Source organism: Heterocephalus glaber, unplaced genomic scaffold, assembly GCF_053883595.1.
Source record: "Heterocephalus glaber isolate CG9 unplaced genomic scaffold, H.glaber_assembly_v1.0 deba00000809, whole genome shotgun sequence".
Classification (NCBI taxonomy): domain Eukaryota; kingdom Metazoa; phylum Chordata; class Mammalia; order Rodentia; family Bathyergidae; genus Heterocephalus; species Heterocephalus glaber.
The window spans coordinates 10,852,796-10,880,656 of NW_028258163.1; the positions used below are offsets into that span (position 1 = coordinate 10,852,796).

Genomic DNA, 27,861 nt, shown 5'->3' on the forward strand with positions numbered 1-27,861 from the left:
TCTGAGACCTAATCTCAAAATCTCTCTCTCTCTCTCTCTCAGTGGGCGAAACCAGCGTTGGTGCCTAGTCTGGGCGCACAGGAAATAATTGCACTGGCCTTTGTTTCCGACTCTGAGCGGCGTAGGGGACAATAGGGTACATCCTCCCGCAGGGCGTGGGCATCCGCTTGGTGTGCGGTTCGGGTCGCCCGGTCCCCGTGCGCTGCCCCACTCCCGCCGGGCGCGCCGGGTGCTGCCCTCTCCGCGGAGTCCGCGGCTGCCGCGCACTTGGCTGGGGCGCGAGGTGAGAGGGGTGGGCGGGCTGCTGGGTTGGCGCTGGCGCTCTGCAGTGCAGTGGAGGGTTAGCCCAGCTCCCTAGATGGTCTGGGATTAGCTCGGCGCTCCTGAGACTGAGCCAGGAGCCTCGGGGGAGGCGGGGGAGGCGGGGGAGGCGGAGGAGGCGGAGGACAAAGAGCGCAGCAGCAGGCGGCGCACGCCGCGCGGCTGCCGAGGAGGCAGAGGCGCCGGAGGCTGGGACACCGCTGACGCCTCGGGAGCCATGGCCGAAGGAGGAGAAGGCGGCGAGGACGAGATCCAGTTCCTGCGGACTGTGAGTCTCCCGGCGGGGCGGGGCGAGGCGGCGGGCGGGCAGGGAGGAGCGCAGGCGGCGAGAAGGGGCTGCGCCGCGCTGGTGCCGGGGTCCAGCGCTTCTCCCCACTCGCGGCGCAGAGACGGACCCCGCACCAAGCCGCCGAGCAGCGAGGGGCTGCGTGGAAGGGACACTGTCCTTGCTGTTGCCGTCTTGTCTTCCTCTCCCATCACCCCTGTCCTAGACCCCCGCCCGGGCCGCTCGCTTTTCCAGCCAACTTGGTTCTTGGTCTGAAACCTTTGATGCCCAAACTTCAAGCTAGGGTTAGCTCGTGGTTACCTTGACCCCGAATACCAGAGGCGCCTCATAGGGGGCCCTCTGCCACCTCCACAATTCCACTCAGTCTCCTTGCGCCTCGGAGGCGCCCCTCGGTTCCCACCGGGGAACTGGTGGGAAGGAGCTAGTGGGGCAGGGGCCAGAGTGGGGAGTGAGGTCGGGAAACAGGGGCAGGCGACGGGTCCCAATTCGGACCTCGCGGAAGGGAATTCGCCCAGCGCTGCCCCTCTCCTTAAACCTCCAGCCGGAAACTGCTGCTGGGGCCCTATCGGCGGAGTGTCCGGCGTGCTGGAGCCGCGGGTTCTCACCGCTGGGCGAGTCCTGCCGGACAGGGAACCCCCGTCTGTGGCTGTGCGTCACTCGTCACTCGGGTCCCCTCCCTGGCAGCGGAGGGCGATGCTCCGCCCTAGGTTTTTGAGGGAGGGTGGTTGCGGCTAGGTCAGTCTTGTCCCTTAGGAATTGATGTAAAGCCTTTCAAGGTGGACGACCACTGGGAGGGTTGGAGGCATCGAGAGGAGTCCTGGAGCAGAATTTAGCCACGTGACCTTGAGCAAGTCACACAATTTGCCCTACCTGGCCTCAGTTTCCTGCTGTGTAAAATGGAGGAAATATAACCATCGTTTTGGGGGGTGCTAGGAATTAAATGAAATAGTGACTCATGTTTTGTACACTGCAAATTGCTGTATCAGTGTTAGGGAATTTTATAGGAGCTGTCTAGCGCTCGGGAATTTGGAATTCTTTTTTTCACCCTCTCCTCGACGCACTCCTACCTTTTGATCAGATTATGGAAGATCACAGCTTAGTTCTTGTCCATCATTTGAAACATGGCAAATGTTGAAGTTGTTTCAGTGCTTCTTTCCAGTACCTATCAGTTTTTCTTTCAAACATGGTTCCTTTGTTAAGGCAGGGATTTGGGTCTTACTGGAGGGATCTGGAAGGGCATACCACCCTCTCAATACTACTGAGAAGCCACAGGTTTCATCTCTTCCTCCTGGGTCCCGTCTTGTCCCATTGGCATCTCTTACACTGCACACAAGATGGCCCCACACTTACACCTTGTTAGAACCTTTTTGTTCTGCAGCTGCCTCTTGCAACCAAAGGCCTATGGATTCCAGCTTTCTTCCCAACAGGTGTCTCCAGTATTAGATGCGGGGCAGCTCAGACACTTCCTGCTCAGTATTCTCCTCAATTGGTGTTGTCTTCTGCCTGGTACCGACCAACTTCCGAGCACCAAAGACTGAGGAAAGTCCCCTCAGACATACAGGGTCAGCTTTGCATGGATGACCCAGGGAGTAAGGCCTAGGAACCCAGTGGTTTCTTGAGATCCTCATCTCACATGTTTCTCTTGGCTTCTGTGGCCTTCTTCCCTGACTTTCCCTCTCTGTAAGGCAATGGAACTTTTTAGGTCCACCTGTAGCCAAGGTTTATTGTTAATCTTTGAATCATTGGCATACTGCTCCAGAGATAAGGGCAGGTGAACCTCTTTAAAAGCCTATCCAGGGCCTCCTGTGGGGGCTCAAGGACCACGTGAAGAATCCTTGTTGCTCAGCGATGTGGATCAGCATGGCTTAGGGAGAGCTAAAGTAGCCATGGGGGTTAGGGCCAAATGTGACATGATTGATCTTTTTCCTTCTTGTAATCACCCAGAGTGTTTTTGTAAGGCAGTTCTTCACCTGTGAGGCAATTAACTCCTTCATGTTTAGTTTACTGGGCAGAAAATAGGGGAAGAAACAGAAGCACAGGAAATCAAATATCCTAGCCATGGTTGCCTGGCAAGTTAGTGGTAATTGTCATTATGTAATGTTAAATTAAACTCCCACTGGAGCCAAGCAGTGAGCATTATTCGAGAGGATAGATTTGTGAGAAAATACTGAGAACAGGAACTGCAGTTTTCTAAACTTGACACTCTCCTTCATCTAGGAATTAGACAACCTCAGTTGTCATATACTTTTGCTCTTTTCACAAAAGTTTGAGAGTACAGTATCTTGCTGCTTTCAGGGGAGTTAAGAATCGTGAGCTCTACTAGCAGTAGATCTCTCAGCTATAACTGTGCCTGGGGGAGAGACGGCATCTCACATTGAACTCACCTTTGGTGTGAAATTTCTTTCTTTTTAATAAACAGCATTTTCTAAAGCATGTTACCATATGTCAGTCAGATAGTGGCTCATCACCTTAACATTCGCCTGGACCAGAAGGTGTCTATTTGACAATGGAATAGAATTATATGTTTGCAACTGTGAAATTTAGAGAACTGCTATCCCAGAAAGCAGAGGCTTTTAAACCTATTTTTAAAAAGACAGAACACAGAACACCATTATGTCATGGATCCTAATCAAATCTTCGGTGATTATGGTGTTATTCTGTATTATAACAGTGCCCCCAATGAAAACAATTAGAATTATCCAGGGGATGAAATGGGCCAGAAGTATTGCAGCAAATACTACAAGTGCTGAGGCTTTAGACACTTGCTAAGTGGTGGTGTTCATGTTGATTAAAAAAAAAAGTGGTATAAAACTAGACCCCCTTTTGGCTTTCTGAAAGTCAAGGATGTTAATTGGAGAGTCAAACTGACTGGTAGATGTAATAATCGTCTCTAAGGCTGGAATTTTCCCGCCCCAACTATTGGCGATGGCAGCACCCTCCCTCCAGATTGCTTTTGCTGACGTAGTTGGCGTCACTGTCTTGGCTCTGAAACTGCGCTGAAGCAGATAAACCTGTCAGCCACCAATCCGAAAGCAAGAAGTTGCGGTGAGAAGAGTGACAGTTATCCTGTCTTCAGACAGAAGGTGCAGCGGCTGGCACCACGTCATGCTTTGAGAGTGCCAGCAAGATGTTTGCTCGCCCACTTTCTCTCTGGTTTCCATTTACAAAGCAAAATACAGCCCCAAGCCTTTGGTTAGTGTTAACATATCACAGTCCTCTTTCCAATCCCCTCTCCACCATAAAGGTAATTAGAACAAGTCAGAGTAAGATGGATGTTTATTTCCATTCATTTCAATGAAAGATGGGTCATGGACGGCCTAATTTACCCTGCCCTGTGGAAAAGTGCTCTACTTAGTTTTGCGGCTGTTTAGGAACAGGAAACCTTACTTGGGTTGACAGAAAACCAAGGACTGCTCTCCTCATCTGGAGTTCCTCCCTGTGAGGTGCCTCAGACAGATCCCTGCACCTGAGTTGTGCCACCAATTTGAGCTCTGGAACACGCTGTCCCAGGTCACGGTGTCAGGGAACATTTTCCCGGTGGTTTATAGATCACTGCCCGTTCTCCTGTCAGCAGGGTCCATTTACCTAACAGCTCCACAAGGAACTCAGGGGAAGGAGGTGGACAAGGATGACATGTTGCAGGCTCAGTGGTCCTGGTGCCAGGGAGTAGGAATGGAGCCCACCTGAAGCACCCCGGGGTGGGATGAGTCTTTATAGAGCTGAGCAGAGACTCCTGCTGAATTACGTTTGATAGTTCAAATGATGAGACTGAAATGTTCCCATAGTGTGAGCCTCCCAAGGTCACTTTAGGGTGTTCCCCCTTTTCATCTCTTCCTCCTTGGCTTCTCAGAGCTAATCCCATTCCAGGCCACTGTCAGTGGAGCTGGACACTCACGGTCCTCTTTCCCAGGCAAAGGCTCCCAGTGGATGTGAAAGGGAAACTGAGTGTTTTTCCAAAAGGATTAACTAGAATCAGAAAGGCTGCATTAGTACCTAGGGGTGGTGGCTTTGACTGCTGTCAAAGGCCCAAGTGCCCATGGCCAGCCAGGTTTCCTGAAGGGTTTTTAGCTGCTGAGCACCCAGGAAGGAAGTGATGATGGCTCTAAGCCTACAGATGTTTGGAATATGATGGGCCGCCTACCTAGGGGTGAGATCCGGGTGTAAGTCTGCCGTTGAAGGGTGTGTGACTGCTGTCTGTGTACTGCATGCTGTTCTTGCTAATATGATGAGTGAAATATGGTGTTTTTAAACAATTTTTTATTTCTTTTCTAATACTGGTTCAGAGGAAAAACAAGCTCCAGCTCTTTAGGGCTAATCTGAGGGGGAAAATGTTGAAAAAGGAAAGAGTGGGAGGAATTTATTTGGAGAACAAAATACTCTGATGATTTGAAAGATTTGTATTTAAATAGGTTTTATATCTAGCTATATTTATTTGTCTCTTTGCTTGTTTTGTGATAATTTATTTTTGCTCCTTCAAAAAGACTTTTTATTTCAGACTTTTCTTTTAATTACTAGTTAGTTTTTAATTTAGAAGACACTGACTCCATTATTTTCTAATTGGCTTGGCATCCTTCTGAATGATTGCTACCAATCTCTTATATAAGACCAGGAGGTCCTATGTCTTAGGAATGCAGTATTATAGATCTTTTCTCTCAATTCCCCATTGGTATAAACCCTTCTGTATTAGCTCTGTCTTTAAAGCTACTCTTAATGCAAGATTTATCCAGTAGGAGTGAAATACTATAATAAAAAACTGAACTTAGAGCAATTCTTATTTCTAGCAGTAGCTCACTGTGACCTTGGATGAATCACTTAAGAAAATTGAGACTTTTGTTTCCCCCTCTCTGTAGAGAACTTGCGTTAACAGAAGTGCCACTAAAGGCAACAATATTCCAAAAATACCCTAAATGAGAGAAGATGTGTTTCATAGAGTATTGCCGTCATGTCTGTCCTGAGCTAGGAAACTGACCCTGCTCACAAATGGGTCTTGTTGAAAAAGCACCACAGTGGCCCTTTTTCTAACATCACCTCTGCCTCCGTCACAGAGATGCTGGAACATCTTCAGCATAGATCTCACCCCTGTATGTATGGGCCAATCAGTTAATTAAAGTGAACTCCAATTTTCTCAAGGTATTTCATTAGAGGATGTAAGAAAGCAAGTCAGCTGGTGTGAGACCCTGACAGCTAGGTAGCTCCCAGGATTCCAACCATCAGTTATGTTTTTTTCCTTCTCAGAAATTTCCAAAGCTCCTGTTCCCCATAGGACTATCTCTTATTGAATCCCGTAACTCCACCATTCAAAGCTATCCCTCCTGTTCCTCCTCTACTCTGTTTTATGAGCCTCTTCTTTTCCCTCAGATCATTGGGGACCAGCTTTTCTATAAAACCAATGTGGCTTTTTCTCCCAGGGCTTCTGCTGCTGTATGGCATCTGGTTGGGGAGCAGAGGACCTCAGAAAACTTCCTGTGGCTGCACCAGCATGAAGCAGATGCTCCTGTGGTGGAGGCCAGGCCAGTGCTGAGGCTGCAGGGAACTGGCAGTCCTTAGAGAGTCAGATTGGGTCTTCCAGGCTCATGCTAGTGTCCTCTTGGCTATCCTCTGGTTTGGGGTATTTTAGGGACAAAGACATTCCCAAGCCACTGCAGTTTCGCTTGGTTGAGTGAGTTTTGCCATCATAGCACCTCTTCAATTCTGAGAGGAGAAAAAGTGCTGGCACCTCTGCTCTGATCCTGCTACAAGGATGGGCCTCTTGAGGTGCCGAGATTTTTCCCCTCCTTATGTCATTTCTTATTCCCGGTTGTTAGAAAACAGAGCTCATATCTGTCCGGAGACTGAGGATGCATTATTCCCAAACAGAGGACCTACCTGTACCTCCCTTCCTCACACATACTTCGCCTCTTCTCCACCTCACAGCACACTGGTGACACAATAGTCCTATGCTGGGAATTTGTCCTTTGAGAGGGGGAGGTCATCTTTACTGAGGCACCAGTGGCAATCCTTGTCATTTCCTACCCCCCTAGACAGTGAACTCTTCGTTGATTTCAGATCTTCCAGCCCCTACACAAACTGGTCTACTTGAGGTGATCATCTTATTGCCTTCAGTACCCAAGAAAAAGAAAAGCAAGCATCCTATTCTCAAATCAGATTACAATGAGATTTAAATATTGGGCTCACTGGAGCCCTTCCCTGTGGGGTGACAGCAGCTTGCTGCAGAGTGCAAAGAGGGCAGGAGAGAGCTTTGGAGACAGAACTGCTGCTGCCTGTGTGGAATGTTACAAGGCCTCAACAGTTTTTCTGTTGAGATCAGTTTATAGGCAGTTTTAGGCTATAGAAACCAGCTAGTGTGGTAGGCAAGGTATCCTAGCTGTAAGGAAAATGTAGGAATGAGAGTCTAGGTTGGTGTCAGTGTCAATATGACCCATGTACAGAAGGATATCTTTCTCCTTGGTCTGCCTTTGGGGTGGGGCGTTGCCTCAAGAAAGTCTGTCAAAAACTGAACTGCAAAATGGTTAGCTTAGTGGCACCATTAATGTTGAGGATCAACACTGAATACAGCCAGTTCCCATAGGATTTGGAATGGGGAAAGATGAGGGGGCTTGGGAACATGCCTGAGAGGAACAGGGCTGAGTGGACACTGCACTGGTTCTTGGGAAAGCCTGAGTAGGATCAGAAGCATCAAGGATCAAGAAGGAATCTTGGCAGCAGGTCGAGGAGGACAGGGACTCCATCTTCATTTACACTGTAGAGAAGATGGAAAGAACCCTTGAACTGCCGAGGACAGTGATGGCAAACCTTTTAGAGGTGAGTGCCCAAAATGCAACCCCAGACCCACTTATTTATTGCAAAGTGCCAACACTGTAATTAAACCCAGATACTGAGGTTTTAAATTAGAAAAATCAACTCACGTATGAACATCTTTTATCATGAAAGATAACACGTGTGCCATAGGTTCACCACCACTCTCCTATGAGAAAGTGACCAGCCTCCCCAGGCATAAGAGCACTCGTTGCATGGAGGACTGATGCTAAATCATGCTTCATTTTAGGTTATTCAGAATCAGAGATGACACTAAGAAAAAGAGAAGCTCAACTTAAAGGATGAGGTGGCTCTTCATTGAAGTGACCTTTCCCAAAGTAGAAGTGTTTGAATGACAAAAGCCCATTGTCAGATTTCATAACTGCTGCCATTATTCCAAGTAAATGCTATGGGAGTCCCTGAAACCAACTCCAAACAATTCATGTGGAAATCTAAGGAGAATGTTGTGAAGAGCTGATCATCCTCCCACAGAGCAACAGGAAAGTCTCTTCTGAAGGCACTGGCACTGTACCCCAGCAGTGACATGGCCAGGCATTACCTTTTGACAATTTCACACTTGAGTTCACTAATGGGCCCAGGCAGAGAGTCAGTCAATGGGACTACAGGAAGAAATGGAAAATTCTCTATCAGTGGCACATAAATGTCCACAGTGTAAGAAGTATTGATTGGAACTGCTGTGCTATATGCCATCAACTAAATCCGGGCTGTAAATAATAGTAGGACAGTTGGAGGGATCCAGTTGACTACAATACCACATTGATCCAGAAGAGGAATCCAAGAGGTCAGATTTGAATTAGGGCAGTTGGTCGTGAGGGGTGTGAGCCCCACATAAGCCCCTCGTAGCCAATACTCGGGCCACGTGGCTGTGGTTCTGAGCTATGCATGTGCTTTCTCTCCAGTTCATCCCTGTGTGTCCAGGCTGGCTAGAGAGAAGTCCCAGAATAAACTGTAGTGAGGCCTTGGAACGAATCTCATCTCTTTGTGAGAGACATTTTAGGATGAAAAATATAACGGCAAACAAGCCAATCCATTGAATAAAGTCAGAGCTGAAGCCTTTGCTATACCACTATGTAGCATTTTTATTGCTAGTTGCCTGTAGGATTGTGTCTGTTCATCCCTGGGTTTGAGTTTATCCTTTATAAATTATGGCATGGTAATGATGATTTTATCTCAGGCATGCCTCAAAGAGCCACCCAGTCTCCTCCAGGATAATTAGATATGGATATATGGAAGGAATAACTTGAAATAATAGTTGTCTGATTAGTGAAAAGATTCCTATCAACCTAAAGCATGAGCCATACATTTTTAATTTCAGAAACACAGAAACCCTAAATTTGGTCGATTGCAAATACTAAGGTCCCTGTAGATTGGAGAAATTACAAAATTAAACACTTTTGGGGTCAACCAGGTAGCTTAATTTGTGGCTCAACCTTTCTTTGCCGAGAACAGTAGACCTGATCTGCACGTTCAAAAAAAATTCTTAACAGTACCAGTCAAGCGAAGCACATCTGCAGCAGGATTCCGAGCTGCCTGCCAGTTTGCAGCTGAGGCTGAATTCTCAGAATCCGTTTGAATGAATGGAATGCACTCCCTAGAATGGATGAACATTTTTGAGTGGGATCAGGCTCACAATGCATATCCAGGTCCTTGGATGAAAATACTAACATAAGAGACAATATATCATTTATTCCAGTGTGTAAGAGACAGATTGACAGCCATGCAGATTAATAGGCTTAATAAAAGATAGGAATTATCATCAAAATGAATTCACATTTTTCTATCCTTTAACACCTTTAAAATTGTCATATAGCAATAGAAATCATGAAACTTTAAGCCGGGTATGTATCCATTCAACATTTATTGACCAACTGTTACTCTCTGTCTGGACCTGAACATGTTCTTGCAGTTACACAGATGAACAAGATGTTTTAATGTTGGATGGCTCCAATAGCTTAAGGTTACGAAGAGGCTCAGTATTCTTTTGAATTAGCGAGGATATCAGTCACTTTAGAATAATTCATAACAATGAATTTTTCTGGGCTTTTGTGGCAAAATATTGGGGTTTTTTTGTTAAAAATATATGACCTTGGGGAGTTTACTTCTCTACCTGTTTCCTCATGTGTTAAATGAGGGCAATAACAGTGCCGTTCGCAAAGCTTTGTTGTAAGGATTAAATGAGTTAATCCATATAAGGTGCTTAGAACAGTGCCTAACAGGCAGTAAGTCCTCAATAAATATTAGCTGTTAATATTGTCTCAACAAACACTGTAAACATTGACATTAGTCACACTATCTATTCCAGATGTCATTGCACATACATTTTATACTTAGAAAGTACAAAGGGACAATCTCCTGTGGTTATTCTATAGTCTAGATTCCTGACATTCTGCTTAACTATAAACAGGAGCAACCTTATGAATAGAAATGTGCCTGCAGTGAACGGGGCCTCAGGAGTACAGATTGGCAGGACATTCTCAAGAAGGTCTACTTTGCATAGCTAGATGAAACCCTCCCCCAGCAGTTTCTAATTGACCATGCCAAAGGATGAGCAAAGCTTTTTGGAGAGACTTCTGCCACAAAAACTTCATTGTTTTGTTTGGAGAAGTTTTTTTCCCCTAACCTATGGTTTAAGTGTAGAGATTTGTAGGAGTTCACTGTATTTCCAACAACACAAGGTCACCCCATTGTAAAGATCTATCTCTTCATCTTCTCTGACTTTTTTTTCCTCTCATCTAACAATGCAAAGAATGAAACTTAGGTGAAGCTTGCGTCTTGTTACCTACTTTGCTGCCTCCCACCCCATACCCAGGGACCCTGTGGGGGCAGTGTACCAAACCTCTGATTCATACTCCCTCCTTTCTATCAAACTTCCTTCCATCTTTCCCCCTCTGGTTTCCATGGAACTAAACTGGATGATGTTATTTAATCAACCCCATTCAAATTTGCCCTTTCCTGATGACAGAATTTACCTGTTAATATACCTCTTGATGAGTGGTAGGTGTACAGAAAGTCTAGGGACACAGCAGGTTGATGGCTACTTTGTTTTTGATTAGATTATATAACCCCAATTGGCCCCTCACTTATTCCATTCACAAAGCTGAATGCTTCATCAGGGTATATAGATGGGAAATTTAATTTAAGAAATTAAAGCAAGGTTTCTCCAAATAACCGGCCATGTGTGGGCTTTTATTTCCTTAATGAGTGGAGATTTCTTCTGGTGCTGAATCTGGGTGTTTCACTACTTATCAATCTCTTTTACTTTTAAAGTTGTAAATAGAAAGGTAAATTATATGGAAGAGCTATTTTTACCTATTCCAGGCTCAGTTTTCTAACCTATAGAATGATAAAAGTCCTAATTCGTAGTGAGGGGCCAGGATGAAATGGATAGATCTTAAGATTCTGCACAGCAAGGCTCCATTTTAGTTTGATGCGATTTTCCTCCCAATATCTGATAAAGATTAGCATTTGAGGATGTTCTCAGAAAGACATTATTTATATGTTATAATGATGCCACACATCCACATGTGCATTGCTATGATTACAAACATTCATGTGTCTCCCAAAAGTTCATGTGTTGGAAACTTCATCCCTAAATTTATATGTTGATGGTATTTGGAGGAAGGGGCTTTGGAGACACTTGTGGTTAGATGAGGTTATGCTGGTGGGATGAGTGGCTTTAGAAGAACAGGAAGACAGACTTGAGCTTGTGCACTCCTGTCTCTCCTGTGTTCACTTGCCTCTCTGCCATGCTGTAATGCAGCATGAAACCCCTCACTAGAACCTAGCACTGTGCTCCTGGACTTCTAGCCTCCAGAAATGTGTGCCAAATAAATAACTATTGTTTATAATTGATCCTATATGCGGCATTCTATTGAAGAGTGGAAAACAGACTGAGACATACACATTAGAACTTGGGTGGAAGTGGCATCTGGCTCCATATGTGTAGAGCTTAGTATTCTAATTAAATAAGTTTTAAAAAATTAATTTTATTGATTATTGGTACATTTTAGGTATACAATATGACATTTATCATTGGAAATTTGTACCTTTAAATTTTACATAAAAGGTATCCTGACATTTATTTTATATATAAATATTATACTGGCCCATAATTAGGCATGATCACACACAATTCACATGAATGACTATAATCAGTACAAGTTTTGCCTACCTAGAACATTAAGTTTTTCATTGGATGTCCCTGTTCTCACTTCTGATCATCCTTAAATTTAATGGTTTCTTTGGCACCACATACCATTTTGACTTCATCATTTTCACCATTGTCATCAGTATCAATACCCGGTCACATGTAGTCTCTGGTAAGAGAATGGTTAAGAGTTTAAAGTAAGACAGACCTGAGTGCAAATTCTGGATTTATTTGCTGTACTCAGAGACCTTCCTTGATAGTTTCTCCATCCAGAAAGTGAGGCTGTCATGAACTTTTTATGCTTACAGATCCGTAATGAGCACAGTACTTCACTCCTTCTGTGTGTATTTTCTCTTCCCGTGCTACTGTGTATGTTGTGATGTATGTGTATTTTAGTGGTAGATCCTACTTCCCAGTAACTGGGGAGAGTCCCTTTGTCAGCACCTGTACTTCTGTAAGCCACTTGAATCCTGACACAGCTGCTCTTCAGTGATATGGGAACTGTTTGCGGGGAGAGGAGTGGTAAAAAATGTACTTAAATTGTTTATTTACTACAATTTCTAAATTAATTGGGAATGAAATCTAAATAGCTCTCCCACTTGCACCCTGGAAACCATAGCCAAATGAAAATCTGTGGATGAGCCTCTGTTCTTGTTTGATTTTTTTGAATTCATGAAGCTTGTGTTTCCAAGTCATGCTTTTAATGAACTGCAGAACTGGTGTCTAACTCTCAGCTGTTTGGGAGCTAATGACAAATACTTGGATTGATCCCCAGGCCTTGCTCTGGTCTCTGGCTGAGGTAAGAGCATGCCTCTCATGTTCACATCTTGGTGAGGTCTCCAGTACACATGTAAGTGGACAAATAAATCACAAAGCTGAAGAGGCTTCCAATTTAGTCAACTCATAAATGAAAATTTGACAGCAGGTTTATTTGGGCTTTACAATAAAGAAAACTGGGTACAAACCTCTTTTCAATGCATTGATTAGGTTTAATATATCATTGAAAATATTGAAGGTTTTTTTTCAGTGTTTACTGAGTTGAGTCAAAGCTAATACCTTTCTAAAGAACCATAAGGCTCATATAGCTAGGTAAAGATCCCTGGTCAGCATCTGTTAATTTTTGTGGAAGGAAACTGCGTTGCTATTCTCTATTTATCCATCCAAGTAAATCCATCTAAGTATTGTTGAATACTTACCATGTAAAATGTGTGTGCTAGAGATTAGAAAAGATTTAAAGATTAGCAAAATACATAATCCCAGTCTGATGGATCTTTAAATGTAGTCTGAGAGTTAGACACCTAAAGAACTACACTAAAACAGAACAAAATGTGTTAAATGTAAAAGTTCTTCACCCTGGAAAGAATAATTAATTTTGTCTAGGGAGTCAGAAAATATTTGAAAAAGAGATGGAAGATTTGAAAAGAGGGGAGTTCCATATGGTGTTGGTAGATTGCAGATGGTGTTATAAAGGCATTTGGGGGAAAAAGATCAATTACCCCACGAAAACCTAGAGGGGGACAAGTATGTGGCACATTCTGTGACTTCTCAGTGCTAGAGCATAAAGAGTGATATATGGAAAACTATTGAAAAAGTGAAAGATGAGACTGGAAAACTATTTGGGGAGCAAATCGAAATTATTTGGCCTTAACTCTTTAGGTAATAACAAACAACCTAACATAAATACAATTAGGTAAAAAAATTTCCAACATATGCTTATAGTAATTTACGACTGCATGGTTTTGAAACAGTATATGGTATAGGTATAGAATATGTGGGAATTTTTTTGTATTTCTTCAACTCACCCTTGTATATTGGATGTTTTGGGAATTCGGTTGGCCATTTAAGGACAAATTAGATCATTTGAGCAATTGCAGCTGTAAACTGGACTTGAGAGATCCTGTGCCGCTAGAAAAAAAGAACCTTACCCGATGGAGAACTGGCCTTGCCTGTGATGGAAGGGAAAGAAGTCTCATGTTGCGTCTGCACTTTGCTTCGTGTAAGGAGAACTGTCCTGTAGCTTCTGACAGTGATTCACCTTGGCTCAGACTGAGGGCTTTAAAGTGACAGAAAATGAAGTAGGTACTCCAAGAACATGTTGAACATAGAAACCAATTAGCACTGAAGATGTGTGGCCCTACCAAAGCCTTACTGAGGACTCTGGGTGTTGAAAGCTAAGCTACAGCAGCATCAGCCATACTTAGACTTAAACTTCTGTGGCTCCTCCCTCGTGCAGATGGACAGAAGGCCATGGGGCACTTGAACCCTTTCGGGACCATCAGTGTTGCACAGCCCCCTTTCCCAGAATACACTACAGGTCTTACTGCCCTAGATTTGCCCTTTGAACCTACCATTGTTATATGTAATGGTGAGGAAAATAGGTCAGAATTCAAATCAATAAATTTAGATTGCTTTAAATGTTGCTAAAAGTTTAGTAACGAAAATGACTTCAGAGTGCAGTGGACCCTCAACTTATGACTGGCCTGACATACGAACAAGTTGAGTTAATTAGGTTAACGGAAGATTCAGCTGCCTCTTGTTATCTATAGTGTGTACCCAGGTAAACATCCAGATCTCAGCTGTATTGACTTAGTTAAAACCAGCCCTCGGGAACTGATAGAGTTCATAACTAAATCATCTGGTACTTGATGATACTGTGAAATTTTGTTTCATGTCATATAATCTATTTTTCTCCACCAGACCAAATATCTCCTTGGTGCAAGGTCCTCTTTCTCTTCTTAATTGTATTTCTTACAGTTCCTATCAGTGCTCATGTTCAGGTACACAATGACTCAGTGATTACTTGAATGATTTTTTAATGCATCATTTCTGCCAGTCCTCAACGGTTAGGCTAGATATTCAGCAAGTATTACTTCATACCCCATCCCCTAATTGTATGTTCTTATCTAATTACTTACAAAAACAGACTCTACATTTAAAAATCACAGGTTCTGTTCTCAGTTAGACAATGTAAACTTCTAATTCGTCTTTCAGAAGGGTGTGTGTCTGTGTGTGTGTGTCTGAGATTGAATCAACAAGCTTGGATATTTTTTATTGGTTTTTCCTGATTTATCCCCAGTGGCCAACACAGCTTTAGCATGTGCCACATAAGCATGTCAAACAAGCTTATAAAAAGAAATGAAATAGGTCATGAAAGTCAGTGATCTCCTTGTTTTCACCAAGAGCTTCACTATAGTTCTGGGAATATTACATATGAGCAATTATAAGTACACATATTTCATGTGTTTTAGTAAGATTGATCTGTAACCTTCCTTTCCAGCTATTACAAAGGTGTAATTGTTATCCTGGGCTTTGGTTTGTGGTTCTACTATTGATATTCAAATGCCTGAATCACTTTGCAGCTTTTAATAAACAGACCTCGCATTTATTCACATCTGTCTAGAGTTGTAATAGTATTTCCTTTCTCCTCTACCTTCTCATGCTTATGAATTTCCTTTTTCTTCATCCCTTGCTCATTTTTTTTGCTTGTTTTCCCCTCCTCTTTTTCCTTGTTTGTAGATGCTTCTCTTTTTCCTCATTTCTTATTTCTCTTTCTAATCTTCCTTTCAAAATATTAGCACCTATAGATGAAATTTAGACCCGAAATCAGAATGTATGCCAGGAGGGTTCCACTGAAGGACGCTTAAGGTCAGAGTAGCAGCAGTTGCTCTCCATTACGGACCTTCTGTAGTTATCCATGAAGTCTGGTCTCCAAGCCTGGGAACTGTATCCTGCAGGTTTCTGGAGAATGCATCAGGCACATGGGTTGGTCATTTTTAAAAAATCCCATTTTATGTACGGTAAGAACTGGTATGTAATTCTAATCTGAGTTTCCAGTAATGGGTCAGTATCATTTAACTTGGTCTCCAAAAACCAAAAATAAACTTTTATGTCCAAAAGATGCATCCAACAAGAAGAAAGGCAGGCTTCTGATTTATCCACCTAATATAATTGTCTCAAACAAATGATCTATGGAGGATTTTAAAGTTCACAGCTGTGTTCCCTGAGTAAGGAATTGAGGGGAACAGAAGAAAATTGATGTTCCTGAAGATACTTGCATCACGTGCACTTGTTTTGGGGCATGCAGTGTTTCACTTTGGAGCATAAGAAGTACTGTGGCACTTGAGCTTGGAGCTTGAGCTACACCTCGGAATTTTGTTCTCTAGTTCTTAGTATTTTTCAACATCGAAATCTTTTTCCATCACAACATTTTATACTCTTACAATTTGACAAATAATGGTCTGTTTTTAATTTAATGCCAGCTCACAGGACCAGCCTATGCTCAATGTAAGCAGTGAACAAGATAGTAGCCAGCTGTGGGAGACTCTGGCCTGTGTTGCTTGATGAGCTAGAAACATGATGGAATCCGGGAAATGGAGCCAGAAAGGCAATAATTGGTAAATCAGGAGAGCAGTGCAAATTGGTGAAGGGGAGTAATCCAGAATGAAAATATAAAGTCTGAAAAGTCCTAAAGGGCAGTCTTATGGATAGATCTTTCAAGAAAGGGAAGGGGACTAAGAAATGGAGCGAGGAGAAGGGGATGAAAAAATAGTTAATATGTGTTCCGTACATGTACCAACTTCCCACAAAGAGTGTAATCATGTGCTGCAAACATGTACCAATAAAAGTAGCAATTAAAGAGATCTTGGGGCACTATGGGCCTAGAACATCCAGTCACAGAGCCAGCTGGTCAGTCTTTCCTTGTATTACTTTCTGTGGAGCCTCCATCCTAACCGATAATTTCGTGACTGATTTAGGTCAAGGTGGTGATGCTTATTGGGTTCAGTTTTCAAGGTACATTTTCATTTCTTTCTTTTAAAAAAATAACAAGTTGCAAATTTTTTGAACTTTAGTATATTCCAGCCAGCTTACACTTTCTTTGTCCTAAAATAATTGAGGTGCATTCTATTGTGGGCTTCATTGTCTTTGACTCACCAACCAAATTTACCCATTTTCCTTCCTTATGCTTTCAGTTTATTACCAAAACTGACATTAAAGCAAACTAGAAGAGGCGTTCCTTTGCTTTTGTTCTCTCTCCTGTGTCTCGCTTTCTGAAGTGGCCTCTTTAAAGCTATAATTACCATAGTTCCCCTTCCCCGTTACCCAGCTTTCCTCTCCCAAATGTGCCTTCTTGCCCATAAGCCCTGGTGTTCTGCTCCTGGGCTAGCTCATCCAGGAGCTCTCCATCTTATTCTCCAGCTGTTCCCACTCACTGTGTTCCCATAGTACCTGGCCAGTGTGCCTTCACGTCATGATTCTGTTTGGTGTCTTGTTGGTAGTTACATGAATTGATTTGAATTATCATCAGTGCTTTAATTCCTATAACTGAATAAGAACGAATTATAGGCATTGTAGTAGGAGAGTGACATAAGTGGTATCTGCAATAAGAAGACTACTCAGAGCCACCCTGCTCCTGAAACTGTCAACACTCCTGGTCAGTCTTATGGATAGAGTTGCACAGAATTAAACTTTGAACTTTTTAAAAGCAGTAAAATGTTAATTTTCACAGAACTTTTGCTTTAAAAAAAAATCACTCATTTAGCTTGTGGCATTTAGTCTTAGATCTGCCGCTAGTTCTGCAAACTTGGTCTGTCACTCATTCATCTCTACAATGAATGCTTTGTGCGTGCAGAGGCCCTTCCTCTTTTCCAGGTATCTGCTTTCTGCAGAAGCATTGTGCTCAGGTGACACAATTTCACCTGCAGTTTTATGAGCAGCATTGCAAGAATCTACTTTAATGGCTGGCTTCAGAATAGAGCCTCTTCATCCTACTGCATATTTTTTAATAATTAGAATGAGCTCCTTTTTCAACATATATACTTTGGACCTTTTGGAAGAATAAACTTTTATAATTGGTTCATTCTCTTTCATGCTAATTTAAAGTATTCTTGATGCCAAAGCATCTTTAGGATATATTTACATAGTTAAGGAGGCAAAAGAATCTGTCTTTAAATTTATTTTACCCCTTATCTTACAGCTGTTTAATTTGCTGATGTTCGTACAAGGGTAAATTACCACTTAATTCCACTTTTTGGAGGGATGTACTGAAGCATAGTCTGGTTTAATTAAGTAATTTTTGGTATCAAATTAGTTGCTTAATTAGAAATAGACTTACTTTCCTTGTTTCACTTGACAATGACAATGGCTCTAGTCGTTCTGCTGGGATTTTATATGTATGTCTGTGTTATGTGTGTGTATACACACAATTATATATCTATAGTGCTGAAAATAAAGATAGTCAATGCAATTATCTTTGAAGAATGAAGACAGTGTCATGATGAGACAAACTTGAAAAATTTACCACCAACAGAACTTAACTAAAGAAAGTATTTCAGAAACAAACAAAAAAATGAGCTCCCAGAGAGCATCTACAACAACAAAGAAGTTGTAAAAAAATATTAAATTAGAAGACAAAGTTAAATGTCTATATAAAACAGTTAAAATATGTGTAATTTTTGAGGTTGAAAAAAATCATATGTATCCAAAATATGGATAGCAGTTACATGTAAATAGCATAAGAAGGAGGTGTTTGAGAATAAAGTAAAAATATTACATTTAAACTTTAAGTTAAATATGCAAATTGAAACTTGTGAAGGAGCCTACAAGAAGGAAGGGTAGAGGTTAGGAGGGAGAGAAGGAAGGGGAGAAGAAGGGAAGGGAGGGAAGGAAGGAAAAGTATGTAGCTTTAAACCAAATAAAGGAGAAAAAGTACAGTGGGGGAAATTTCAATCAATCTAAAATGCAAAAAGAAAGAAATGGGAAGTACAAAATCAAATGGTCAAAATATCCAGTAGTAATAACAGTAATCTTAATGAATTTGCCCTCTAATTAAAGCCAAAGATTTTCAGAGTGAATACATAAACAAAACTTTGAACCGAAGTATTATTGGAAATGGATGGGAACATTGCTTATCTTCCCAAGAGGTTCAGTTTACCAGGAAGTTATAAAAGGTTTAATTGTGTGTATCTGAAGACATAAAACAAACATGGTTGTCGGTACTACAGGAGAAATTGATAAATGTACTCGTTAGTGGGAGGTTTTAATACTTTTCTCAATAATTCATTATTCAAGCAGACAATCGGTAAGGATATAAAAGAATTGAAAGATACAATTAAAAACATACTATATCCAACAATTATAGAATGTATACTAGTTTCAAGCACATATAAAAAGTGATCATGTACTAAGCCAGACATAAAATTTCTAAGTTTTACACAAATAAAACTTTCTAATCATAGAGCAATGTAGTTTAGAAATCGGTTACTAGAGGGCCGGGGATTTAGCTCAGTGGTTTCGCTGCCTGCTGCGCAAGTGCAAGGACCCAAGTTCGATCCCTGAAAAAACAAAAACACATCAGAAATCACTTACTAAAAATATACCTTTAAGAAACTTTGTATATCTGGAAATTAAAAAAAAACCACTTTCTAATGACCCTAAATCGTTTTCACATGTCAAAGAAATCATTCTAGATGCTACAAAACACTGAGCTCAGAATGATTAAAGTAAAAACTTATATATTGTACAGTAAAATTTGTATATTATAGATCAAGCAACACTTAGAGGAAAATCAAAAACTTTGAAGGAGATGAAAAACTTTTAAAGTACCACATACCAAATATCACTACTGTCATGACCCTGTTTCAACTCTTCAGCTTTGCTGTTTTAGCACAATGGCCATAGACAATATGAAAATGAATAGGTATGCTTGTGTTCCGATAAAACATTATTTATAAAAACAGCCAGTTTGGACCGTGGCTCTTGTTTTATCAACCTGTGACTTAAAGGCTGATATTAGAAAAAGAGAAAGGTTAGAATAAAAATCATCTAATTTAAGGACCTACCAGAAAAAAAGAGACCAAAATAAAGCTAAAGGAAATAATAAAGACAAGAGCATTAACACACACACAGAAAGAAAGATTCCATAAAACAAAGCAAACATCAATTATTTTAGAGACTACTTTTGCATGGTCCTCTGGAAACAGAACCTTATGTAAAGATTAAGTTTCTGTTCCATTCATTTGGGATTTACAAGCCCAGGGCCATAAGCGTGAGCTAAAAAGAGTAACAGGAAGAATCCCTGCAGGCACATGCCCTCAGCGCTATGCCCTCAGCGCTGTGCTCTCTCCTGCCTGTCTGAGCACAGCCAGAGATGGAGCAGCTCCATGCAGGAGAGAAGGGAGAAGGCACCTAGGGAAACCTAAGAATTCCCAGAAGTGTTGCCATACAGAACACTTTTACTAAAGCTTCTAGAATTCTGAGAGAGACTGGTACAAAAAAGAAGAGGAAGCGTGCAGAACAGTATAAGGAACAAAGGAGACTGGAAAGAGAATATTATGAACCACTTTGTGCCAATAATTTTGAAAACTTAGGTGTTGGGTCAGATTCCTAGAATGTAAATTATCAAACTGTCTCAAAAAATTGGAGTGCTCATAGAAACTATTAAGTAAAATAAACAGTACATTGTTATTATTTAGAGGAAAAAATGTTTCCTCCCCAAAACACACAGCTTAGGTAATTTTATATGCAAATTCTACAGCAATTTAAAAAAACAAGATGCATTATGTAAAGGTACAATTCCCAATGAGAAATGTAATTGTGTTGTATACCTACAATGTACCAATAAAAGAATTTAACAACAACAACAACAAAAAGCTTTGCACAGCAAAGGAAACAACCAGTAGAGTGAAGAGACGACCCATAGAATGGGAAATTTTTTTGCCAGATAGTTTTGAATGATGTTCCCAACTACCCTGATTTGATCATTACACATTATGTACAAATATTAGAATATCACATAACTCCCCATATATACATGTACACTTATGTGTTGATCAAAAATGAAAAATATATATTTTTAAAGATCAATATAGAAGATCACCAAAAATTGCTCCCTTTACAAAGCTAAAAAAATTTCCTATGGCAGTATGTTAAGAAAGATATTCAAGAACATTGGTCTAGGAATGGGAAAAAAATAAGAACCAAAATGCATCATGTAAAGGTACAAGTTCCCAATGAGAAATGTAAATGTGCTGTATACCTAAAATGTACCCATAAAAGAATTAAAAAAAAAGAAAGCAACTGATAATTCCAGTTTCACATATCTATTGATTGATCAATTGGTTGGTTGAATGAGATAGAGTCTTGTTGAGTAGCCCTGGATGGGCTTAAATTTACAATCTGCCTGCCTCAGCCTTCTGAAGGCTAGGATAACCGGCATGTGCTACCACACCCCATGCAAAACCTTTTAAAAGAGTACAAGAAGAAAAACTCCTAAATTAATGTATAGCCTAGCGCAGCCTTTAACCCATAATTAGTTCAAGATTATCTAAGAAAATTCAAGTTCAGGGTTCACTTTTGAACATATGTGCAAAAATTCTAAACAGAATATCACCAGACTAAATTTCTCAATAGGTGACAAATTTAATATATCATGACTTTCAGTTATGATAGCCACTTTTGGAAAACAACCTGCCATCATTACCCAGCAGCATCATAAAGTTAACATGTACAGTTCCTGCGGGTTTGTGGGATGGAAGGGGTGATTATAGCAGCCTTGAGTGGGAGGAAGGGGGTTCTTTCCTAAGACCAGCCAGGAAAGGCAGAAAGGACCAGGAAGAGCTTCATCTGAGAGTTGCATTTAGGAGGGATAACTTCCACCCATGTTTAGAGAGGGTATTGAAAAAATAGGGCCAGCAACCAGGAACCAGTTATAAAACTTCAGGTGTTGTCTAGGCTGGAGTGATAAAATGTCCTCAAAGGTTGTAGCAGCAAGGATAATGAAGAAAGGAAGAACTTGAAAGGTAGTTCAGATACAGAATGAATAAGATTAGTGCTGCCTGGTTGGATAGGATGATATGGATGATGAGAGGATTGAAAATTCAAAGGTGACGCCAAATGACAAGGATTTCAGTGGCATAATTTGAGGAATAAAGTAGCATTGCCTGAGTGACGAAGCACCAGAAGAAAAATGCTTTTGTGGCCTAAAAGAGGAGGAAAAAAAAGATGACAGATTGAGCTTCAGGAGTTTCTGAGGTGCTTTTATCCAGGGTTAGACTGAACAAGGGACACTTGGCCACTGCCAAGCTGAATACATGAAACTAGTTCCCATTTGTTTACTTGCAATACTGGGGATTGAATGCAGGACCTTTGCATTCAGTTACATCTCAAGTGACCCTTTTAAATTTTTCGTTTGAGGTGGGGTATCCCTAAGTTATTTAGATGGGACTTGGATTTGCAGTCCTCCTTCCTCAACCTCCCGAAGTGCTGAGATTTCAGGCATGTACTACCACGCTGGCGTCTTCCTTTTTTTTGTAATAAAGTTGCCACTCCTACTGCATTAGAGCCCTTCCCTATCACCTCATATAACTTCAGTTAACTTCAGGTCCTGTCTCCAAGTGTAGTCACTTTGCTTTATCAATTGTTGCACAGTTTCTAATACCTGGATACTAAGCATGGCTTAAACATACACTAGAGGTCTGATCTTGGGCAAGGAGCTTTTCCTGTATTTCTGTATTGTCACCTGAATATGAAGTTGAAGGAATTAGAATGGTGTTTCTCAAACTTCAGGGTGCATCAGAATCATCTGCAGGGCACGTTGACACCCACATTGCTAAGTCCCATCCCCAGAGTTTCTGACTCAGTGGACTGGGGTGAGACTCTGCTTTGGAACATGATTCCAGGTGCTGTTGTCTCAAACTACACTTCCAGAACCACTGGAATAAAATGTCCCATGTGGTTCCTAAGCTTTATTTTTCTGTGAAGATTCTATTGGAAGGTAACATTGTGTTCCTTTCTGAGCCGGTTCCTTATCAGCCTGCAAAGTGATCTGCCTGACTTCTCAATTTTCCCACAGATGAACCAGTACCATCCAGGTGCATGGGAGGGGAGTTTGCTCCTCATCGTCACAGAGAATGGATGTTTTAGAGGTCAATAAAGCTTACTTCTCTCATTGAAGCTCTGTTGAAAAACACTAGTGTTAGGGGCCCAGTCATCCTGAGAGGACTCCAGTGATGATCTGTTCTTCCCTCAAGTTGGTGTCCACAGCCTGAGCAGGAGAGCAGAAGCCCTATCTTAACTGTCACTGCCTCTTTTTCTAAAAAGTTTTTTTAAAGAGAAGTGTTAGAGCGCAAAGAGATTGTAAGTCATTTCTAAACCAGAATTGCTGTTTCAGAGAAGGAAATTGAGATTCAAGGATGACCCACTGAAAGCCACATAGCCCAGTAGTGGCAGGGCTGGCACTACACTTGGGACTTCACATCCACCTATCCAGTCCAGGGCTCCACCTCCTTCCTGTGATAAAAGAATGGCTCCCCGGGGAAGTAAGTGCGTTCTCCTGGGAGTGAGTGGGCTGGAGCTCTGCTTTCCAATGGAAGCAGCAGGTCCTGCCCCCCAGCTGTAGTGGGGCACACACTCCAGCATTTGGGAAGGCAGCATATGCCACGTAAGCGCTCCTGCTGGGAGTCTGCACTGACTTCTGGCCCCGCCATCTGCAAATTTTCATAGCGCGAAGGTTAGAAAACTCATGTTTGTTGCATTGCTTTAAAACTCAAGTTTTACAAATTGGGAATAAAACACAAGATGACAGACATTCTACTCATAAAAGAAATTCATGCCTATGGAAAGTTGAGCCATGTTTATTCTCAGCTGAATTGAGATTTAATGTGTCTTGTACTGAGATTGCAACCCTTAATGACAGTTTTCCTTTATGTATCTGCTTAATGAGTGGACATACATTGACTAAGTATGGAAACTATACTAATAGCTAGGGTTTCTGTAGTCTGAAGTAGTTTAAAACTTCATTTTCAAGGAAAGCAGGTTTCTCATGTATACAGTATTATCCAGTGATCTTGTTTAGAACATTAAAAACCAATTTGTACTAGTTTCCTCTTTGGAATCCTTTTCTCTTTTCTCTTCCTTCAAATTTCAAAACCAGAAATAACATTCTTCTCTTTAAATGGCAGGATTTTAATTTAAAAACAAAATTGTTCTAGCTACCTGAATCTATGCCTCAGATTTCTGGTTCATATTACTCTTACAATGAGACTAAATTTTCCTACACTGCACTGAGACACAACCTCAGAACCATTTTCGAAAGACAAAAATATTCACATGGACTTATTGAACAGTTTTGTTCAAACTCTGTCTCCTAGATCCTAGAGAACAAATGCAATATATGAAACGTGCCTTGATTCTATGGGATTCTATAGGGCCAGAGAGAGAAGGCTTTGCAAAACAATCATAGAGTTGCTTATTTATAATATTCTGCCTTATTCTAGTTTATTAAAACAGAAATGGACATCCACAACAGTGCTATTTTTGATCATGGAAATGAGAAGTTGGAATCTGGGAACACTATTTTCATACCTTCCCACCTCCCCATTGTTTAAAAAAAGAAGAGCAGCCATTGAGCTGATGGATAGGAGTACAGCATTTTACAGCATTGGTTAGGTATAGGTAAAGAGAATGTCTTGAAGGTCCTCTGAAAGTTCTGAGTTCTTTAAAAGCATGATGTTAGCTCTTTACTCTGTTTCCCTAACCTGCCCTTCACTGTCAAGTGCAAGTTTAAAAACCTTCATCTTTTATTCCCTGTGTCTTTTACAGTCTAACAAACACCTTCCTTTGTGTTTCTTTCTGAGCTGTCTTCTTTATGCCACCTCCTGCTGAATCACACACGAGAGTTTATTCTGGTTTATTTTGTCACTATCTTGTACCTCCTTCCCCTCTTTTGACTTCTCACTTTCCTGCCTTTGAATCCTCTTGCCTTTTCCATCTTCAGAGTGATTTGTGATCGTCGTTGACTATTTTTCACTGCCTCAGAAAAAGAGATTGTTGTTATCAGTAGAAAAAAATTTCTTTTCCTTTAGCATTATTCTTGTCTACACGTCTTGGTATTTTCAAATAGTTTCCTGCTTATTTTTATCCTCAGTTCCCATTGTTTGATTCAGTTTCTCAAATAGATTAAGAACAGAGTGGAAGATGTCCCATCCCAGGAGTGGAAGCAGGGTTTTACTTCCATATTTGATTATTATCTATATTTGGCCCAGTAACAAACACCTTGATTCATAGTGAGGCAGAAAGAGAGTTGGACATTTGCATTTTTCTATACAGTAGTAATTCTTGACATCTCCTGGCTTTGGAGTAATGATTAATGAAATGGAGAAAGGTTAGGAAGATTTCAAAAGATGGCAGCTTCCAGCAATCTTATTTTAAGATTCATAAAATTCTCTGCCAGAGAAGACTTGAAATGATGTTGCAAGCTTAAATTCAGAGACATACATCACTTGCTGGAGTTTTTATTGTTGATTTTTACAAAGCAGTATTATTGCAGGGTAATGAGTGGATACGTGTTTTATAGGCTAAAGAAATGGAAACTTACTGACGGTTTGGAAGATGAGGTTTCAGTTTATCCATGTAAACCCACACCAAGAATGAAGAAACTTGTCTGCTAACTGAATTAAAGAGCTTGCAACCAGTGCTTAACTATTTAGGGATTGAACAGACACTTTTAGTAACATTAAGTTGAATAACAACAATTGATTTCTTCCTTAAAATATCTTCCAGGACTGACCACATCCAATTTAAGGCTAAAATTAGGAAAATGAGACTTTACCATTGATATATCCATACTGATAAGTGTTTCCTACTAACATTTTCTATTGTCTTTGCTCGTTTTTATATATTAATTCTTAGGAAATACAATCTATTTTTTTCCAGAAGAAGTTAATGGAATTATGGTCCATACCATACAGAAAAAATGTGTCTATTTTCCCAGAAAGTGATTTTTTTTTTCTATCTACCACATTCAAAAGATTTCTCAATTGTTGAATCTAATGTGAAAAACTGGTTCTGGGAGTAAGACTCTTGATAAGTATAATGATACAGCTGTTTTGAAGATGGTTTCTTTAAACAACCAAGATCTATTTCCTACTCATAAAAGCATGGGTTATTGTCTCTCTAGGCACTATGAAGCTCAAGTGGTAGCAATAGGGCAAGTAATTTAGCATAAAAATTAAGAAGCCAAAACTAGCACAATAATATAAAATATGTGTAATTGAAAAGTCCTGGGCTTAGGCAAAATTCCTCATATAGGATGGCAGAAGTCTGATGCTGTGGCTTCAGCATGTTATCACTGAGGGGCTGGGGATTTAGCTCAGTGGTTCCGCCACCTGCCTCACAAGCACAAGGTCCTGAGTTTGATCCCCGGTACCAAAAAAAAAAAAATGTTATCATTGAATTCTGCCTTCTTACTTCTCCCACATTTTCCAGGTAGAAAAGAGTTCACAGGTGTTAAGTGTCTTCCTCAAGTTCGCACAGGTGATAAATAACACAACTAGTGCAAGAACTTACATTGCTTTTTCTTTCTCCCAGAAGTTTAATATGAAGTAACCATATGAATGAGTTGCCAAAATCTATATTGCAGATTCATGCAAAAGGAAAATAGAGCTGAGTATAAGCCTGCTTACTCTCAGCTATCAACTTGTGCATTCAATAAATATTTATTGATAGCCATTGTGTGCCAGGGATGGTGCTTGGCACAGCATTAAAAATGACTATGTAGGATGTCATTGAACAGCTGTTCTGTAACTTTGAACAGTCATTACATTTTTTTAATGTGGAAGAAACCCCAAGACTATAAGCGATGTGTTGTGAGGCAGTATGGTCCCTGTGCCCATCCAGTTGCTGACTAACCAGCAGGCAGAGATGCAGCACAGGGCAGAACATTTCTGCAGTGAGGAGAGGGTTGAGGAGATGGCCTCTAAGGTTCTTGACAACACTAAAGCCTATGCTTCCTGGAAAAGCATTTATAAATACTATCATGGCAGAGTTGCAGGCATAAATTCTGCACAGGCACACACAGGGCTCGGAGGGCATCTCACATTCTGTGCATTGTCATTCACTGGCCCGATCTGGGTTTGGCAGAGCTGGAAAGGAGGGGACGCAGGTTTTGTCTTGCTATGACCACATTGCATTGGGCCACATGACAATCAGGAAGAAATACAGAGACCCCTCAATGCTGAAGCTGTGTTCAATTACAAATTTAATATGTTCTGTTTGGAAAAGTTCTAACATTTCAGAATTCCCTACGTGAAAGTGAAAATCCATTATCTTTGGATTACCTTGGAAAGTAGTTTTGCATGCATTCCTCTAAATAGTTTCCTCCCAATATACTAACATAAGCCATTTCTTAATAAAAATCCAGTTAGGTTATCCTTAGCAATTTAATTTTGTTTAACTTAATTAAATTTGATGTAGTTGTCCCTGGAATAATGTTGATTTGAACTATGTAGGTCCATTTACATGCAGACCTTTTTTTGGAGATTTGCAATAACATGAAGAACTTCCAGAAAAACTGTATAGCCTAGAATTATTGAAAACACCCTAAAAGCTAGATGTCTCACACGTGCATACTACATGTAGATTATTTTAACATTTACTACAAAAAATATATACTAACCTGTTATAAAAAAATTAAAATTCGTCAAAACATGTACACACACTTACTGTATATGCAATCATCTGCAGTGGAGAGAAAGCTAAACAAACATAAAGGTGGAGTATTATAACTGAGTAAATTGAGTGTAGTATGTACCACAACACTGTGATAATTTCATGGCCACCTCCTGTTGCTGTTGCAGTGTGCTTTGGTGTTGAATCTTCTTAAGACTTGTGATGCTGATCTTCTCTGCAGGAATATGTGCTTCCTCTCTGCAGTAAGTTGCAGAAAACATAAAGAGTGATCTCTCGTGGTTCTTGTGTATTTTTTTCTCTATTTAATGCATATAACATACAAAGTTGGTGTTTATCAATTGAAGTTGTTATTGGTAAGGTTTCTGGTCAGTAGGCTATTAACAGATAAATTTTGGCAGAGTCAAAAATTATATGTGGATGTTTTTATTCTGGGGGGTCAGTAACCTAACCTCGGTGCTGTTCAAGAGTCAGTTGCATTTTTCTGTGTTAGTATATATGTTTTTAAAAGGCATATAGCATTCTATTGAATTGATACATTATAATTTTAAATAACTTTACATTTTTTCTATCTCTAAAACAGCAATATTAGACCAAATTCTGATTGTGACTTTTGTGTTTATAAGATGAAGGTGACATAAGATTCTTAGAAAGTAATAGAGATATAAAACTAAATATTATAAAGTGTAAGTATGTTTTGCGGTGAGAGAGACACAGCTGAGAGGAAGCTGGTCATAAAAATGTCTTGAAGCAAAGGAGGTTGTCGCCGTGCTCTCTGTAGAGAAATTACAATCTATTGTTCCTACATGCTGACGTCTGTGGCTTCAGA

The 27,861-nt window shown here is 40.8% G+C and overlaps 1 protein-coding gene across 4 annotated transcripts in view; it reads left to right on the forward strand.

Annotated features, from left to right (window-relative positions):
- The first annotated feature begins 297 nt into the window (after nt 1–297).
- The window catches only part of Ryr3 (ryanodine receptor 3), a 565,647-nt gene continuing 538,083 nt past the window's right edge, over nt 298–27,861 (forward strand). For 3 of the 4 annotated variants that reach the window (XM_087207452.1, XM_087207454.1, XM_087207453.1), the window contains exon 1: nt 303–589. In XM_087207452.1, coding sequence (XP_087063578.1) covers nt 539–589 — 51 coding nt within the window. In that variant the 5' untranslated portion in view covers nt 303–538. Of the gene's footprint in view, nt 590–27,861 lie in introns of all 4 variants that reach the window. The other variant, XM_087207455.1, reaches the window with a different exon arrangement.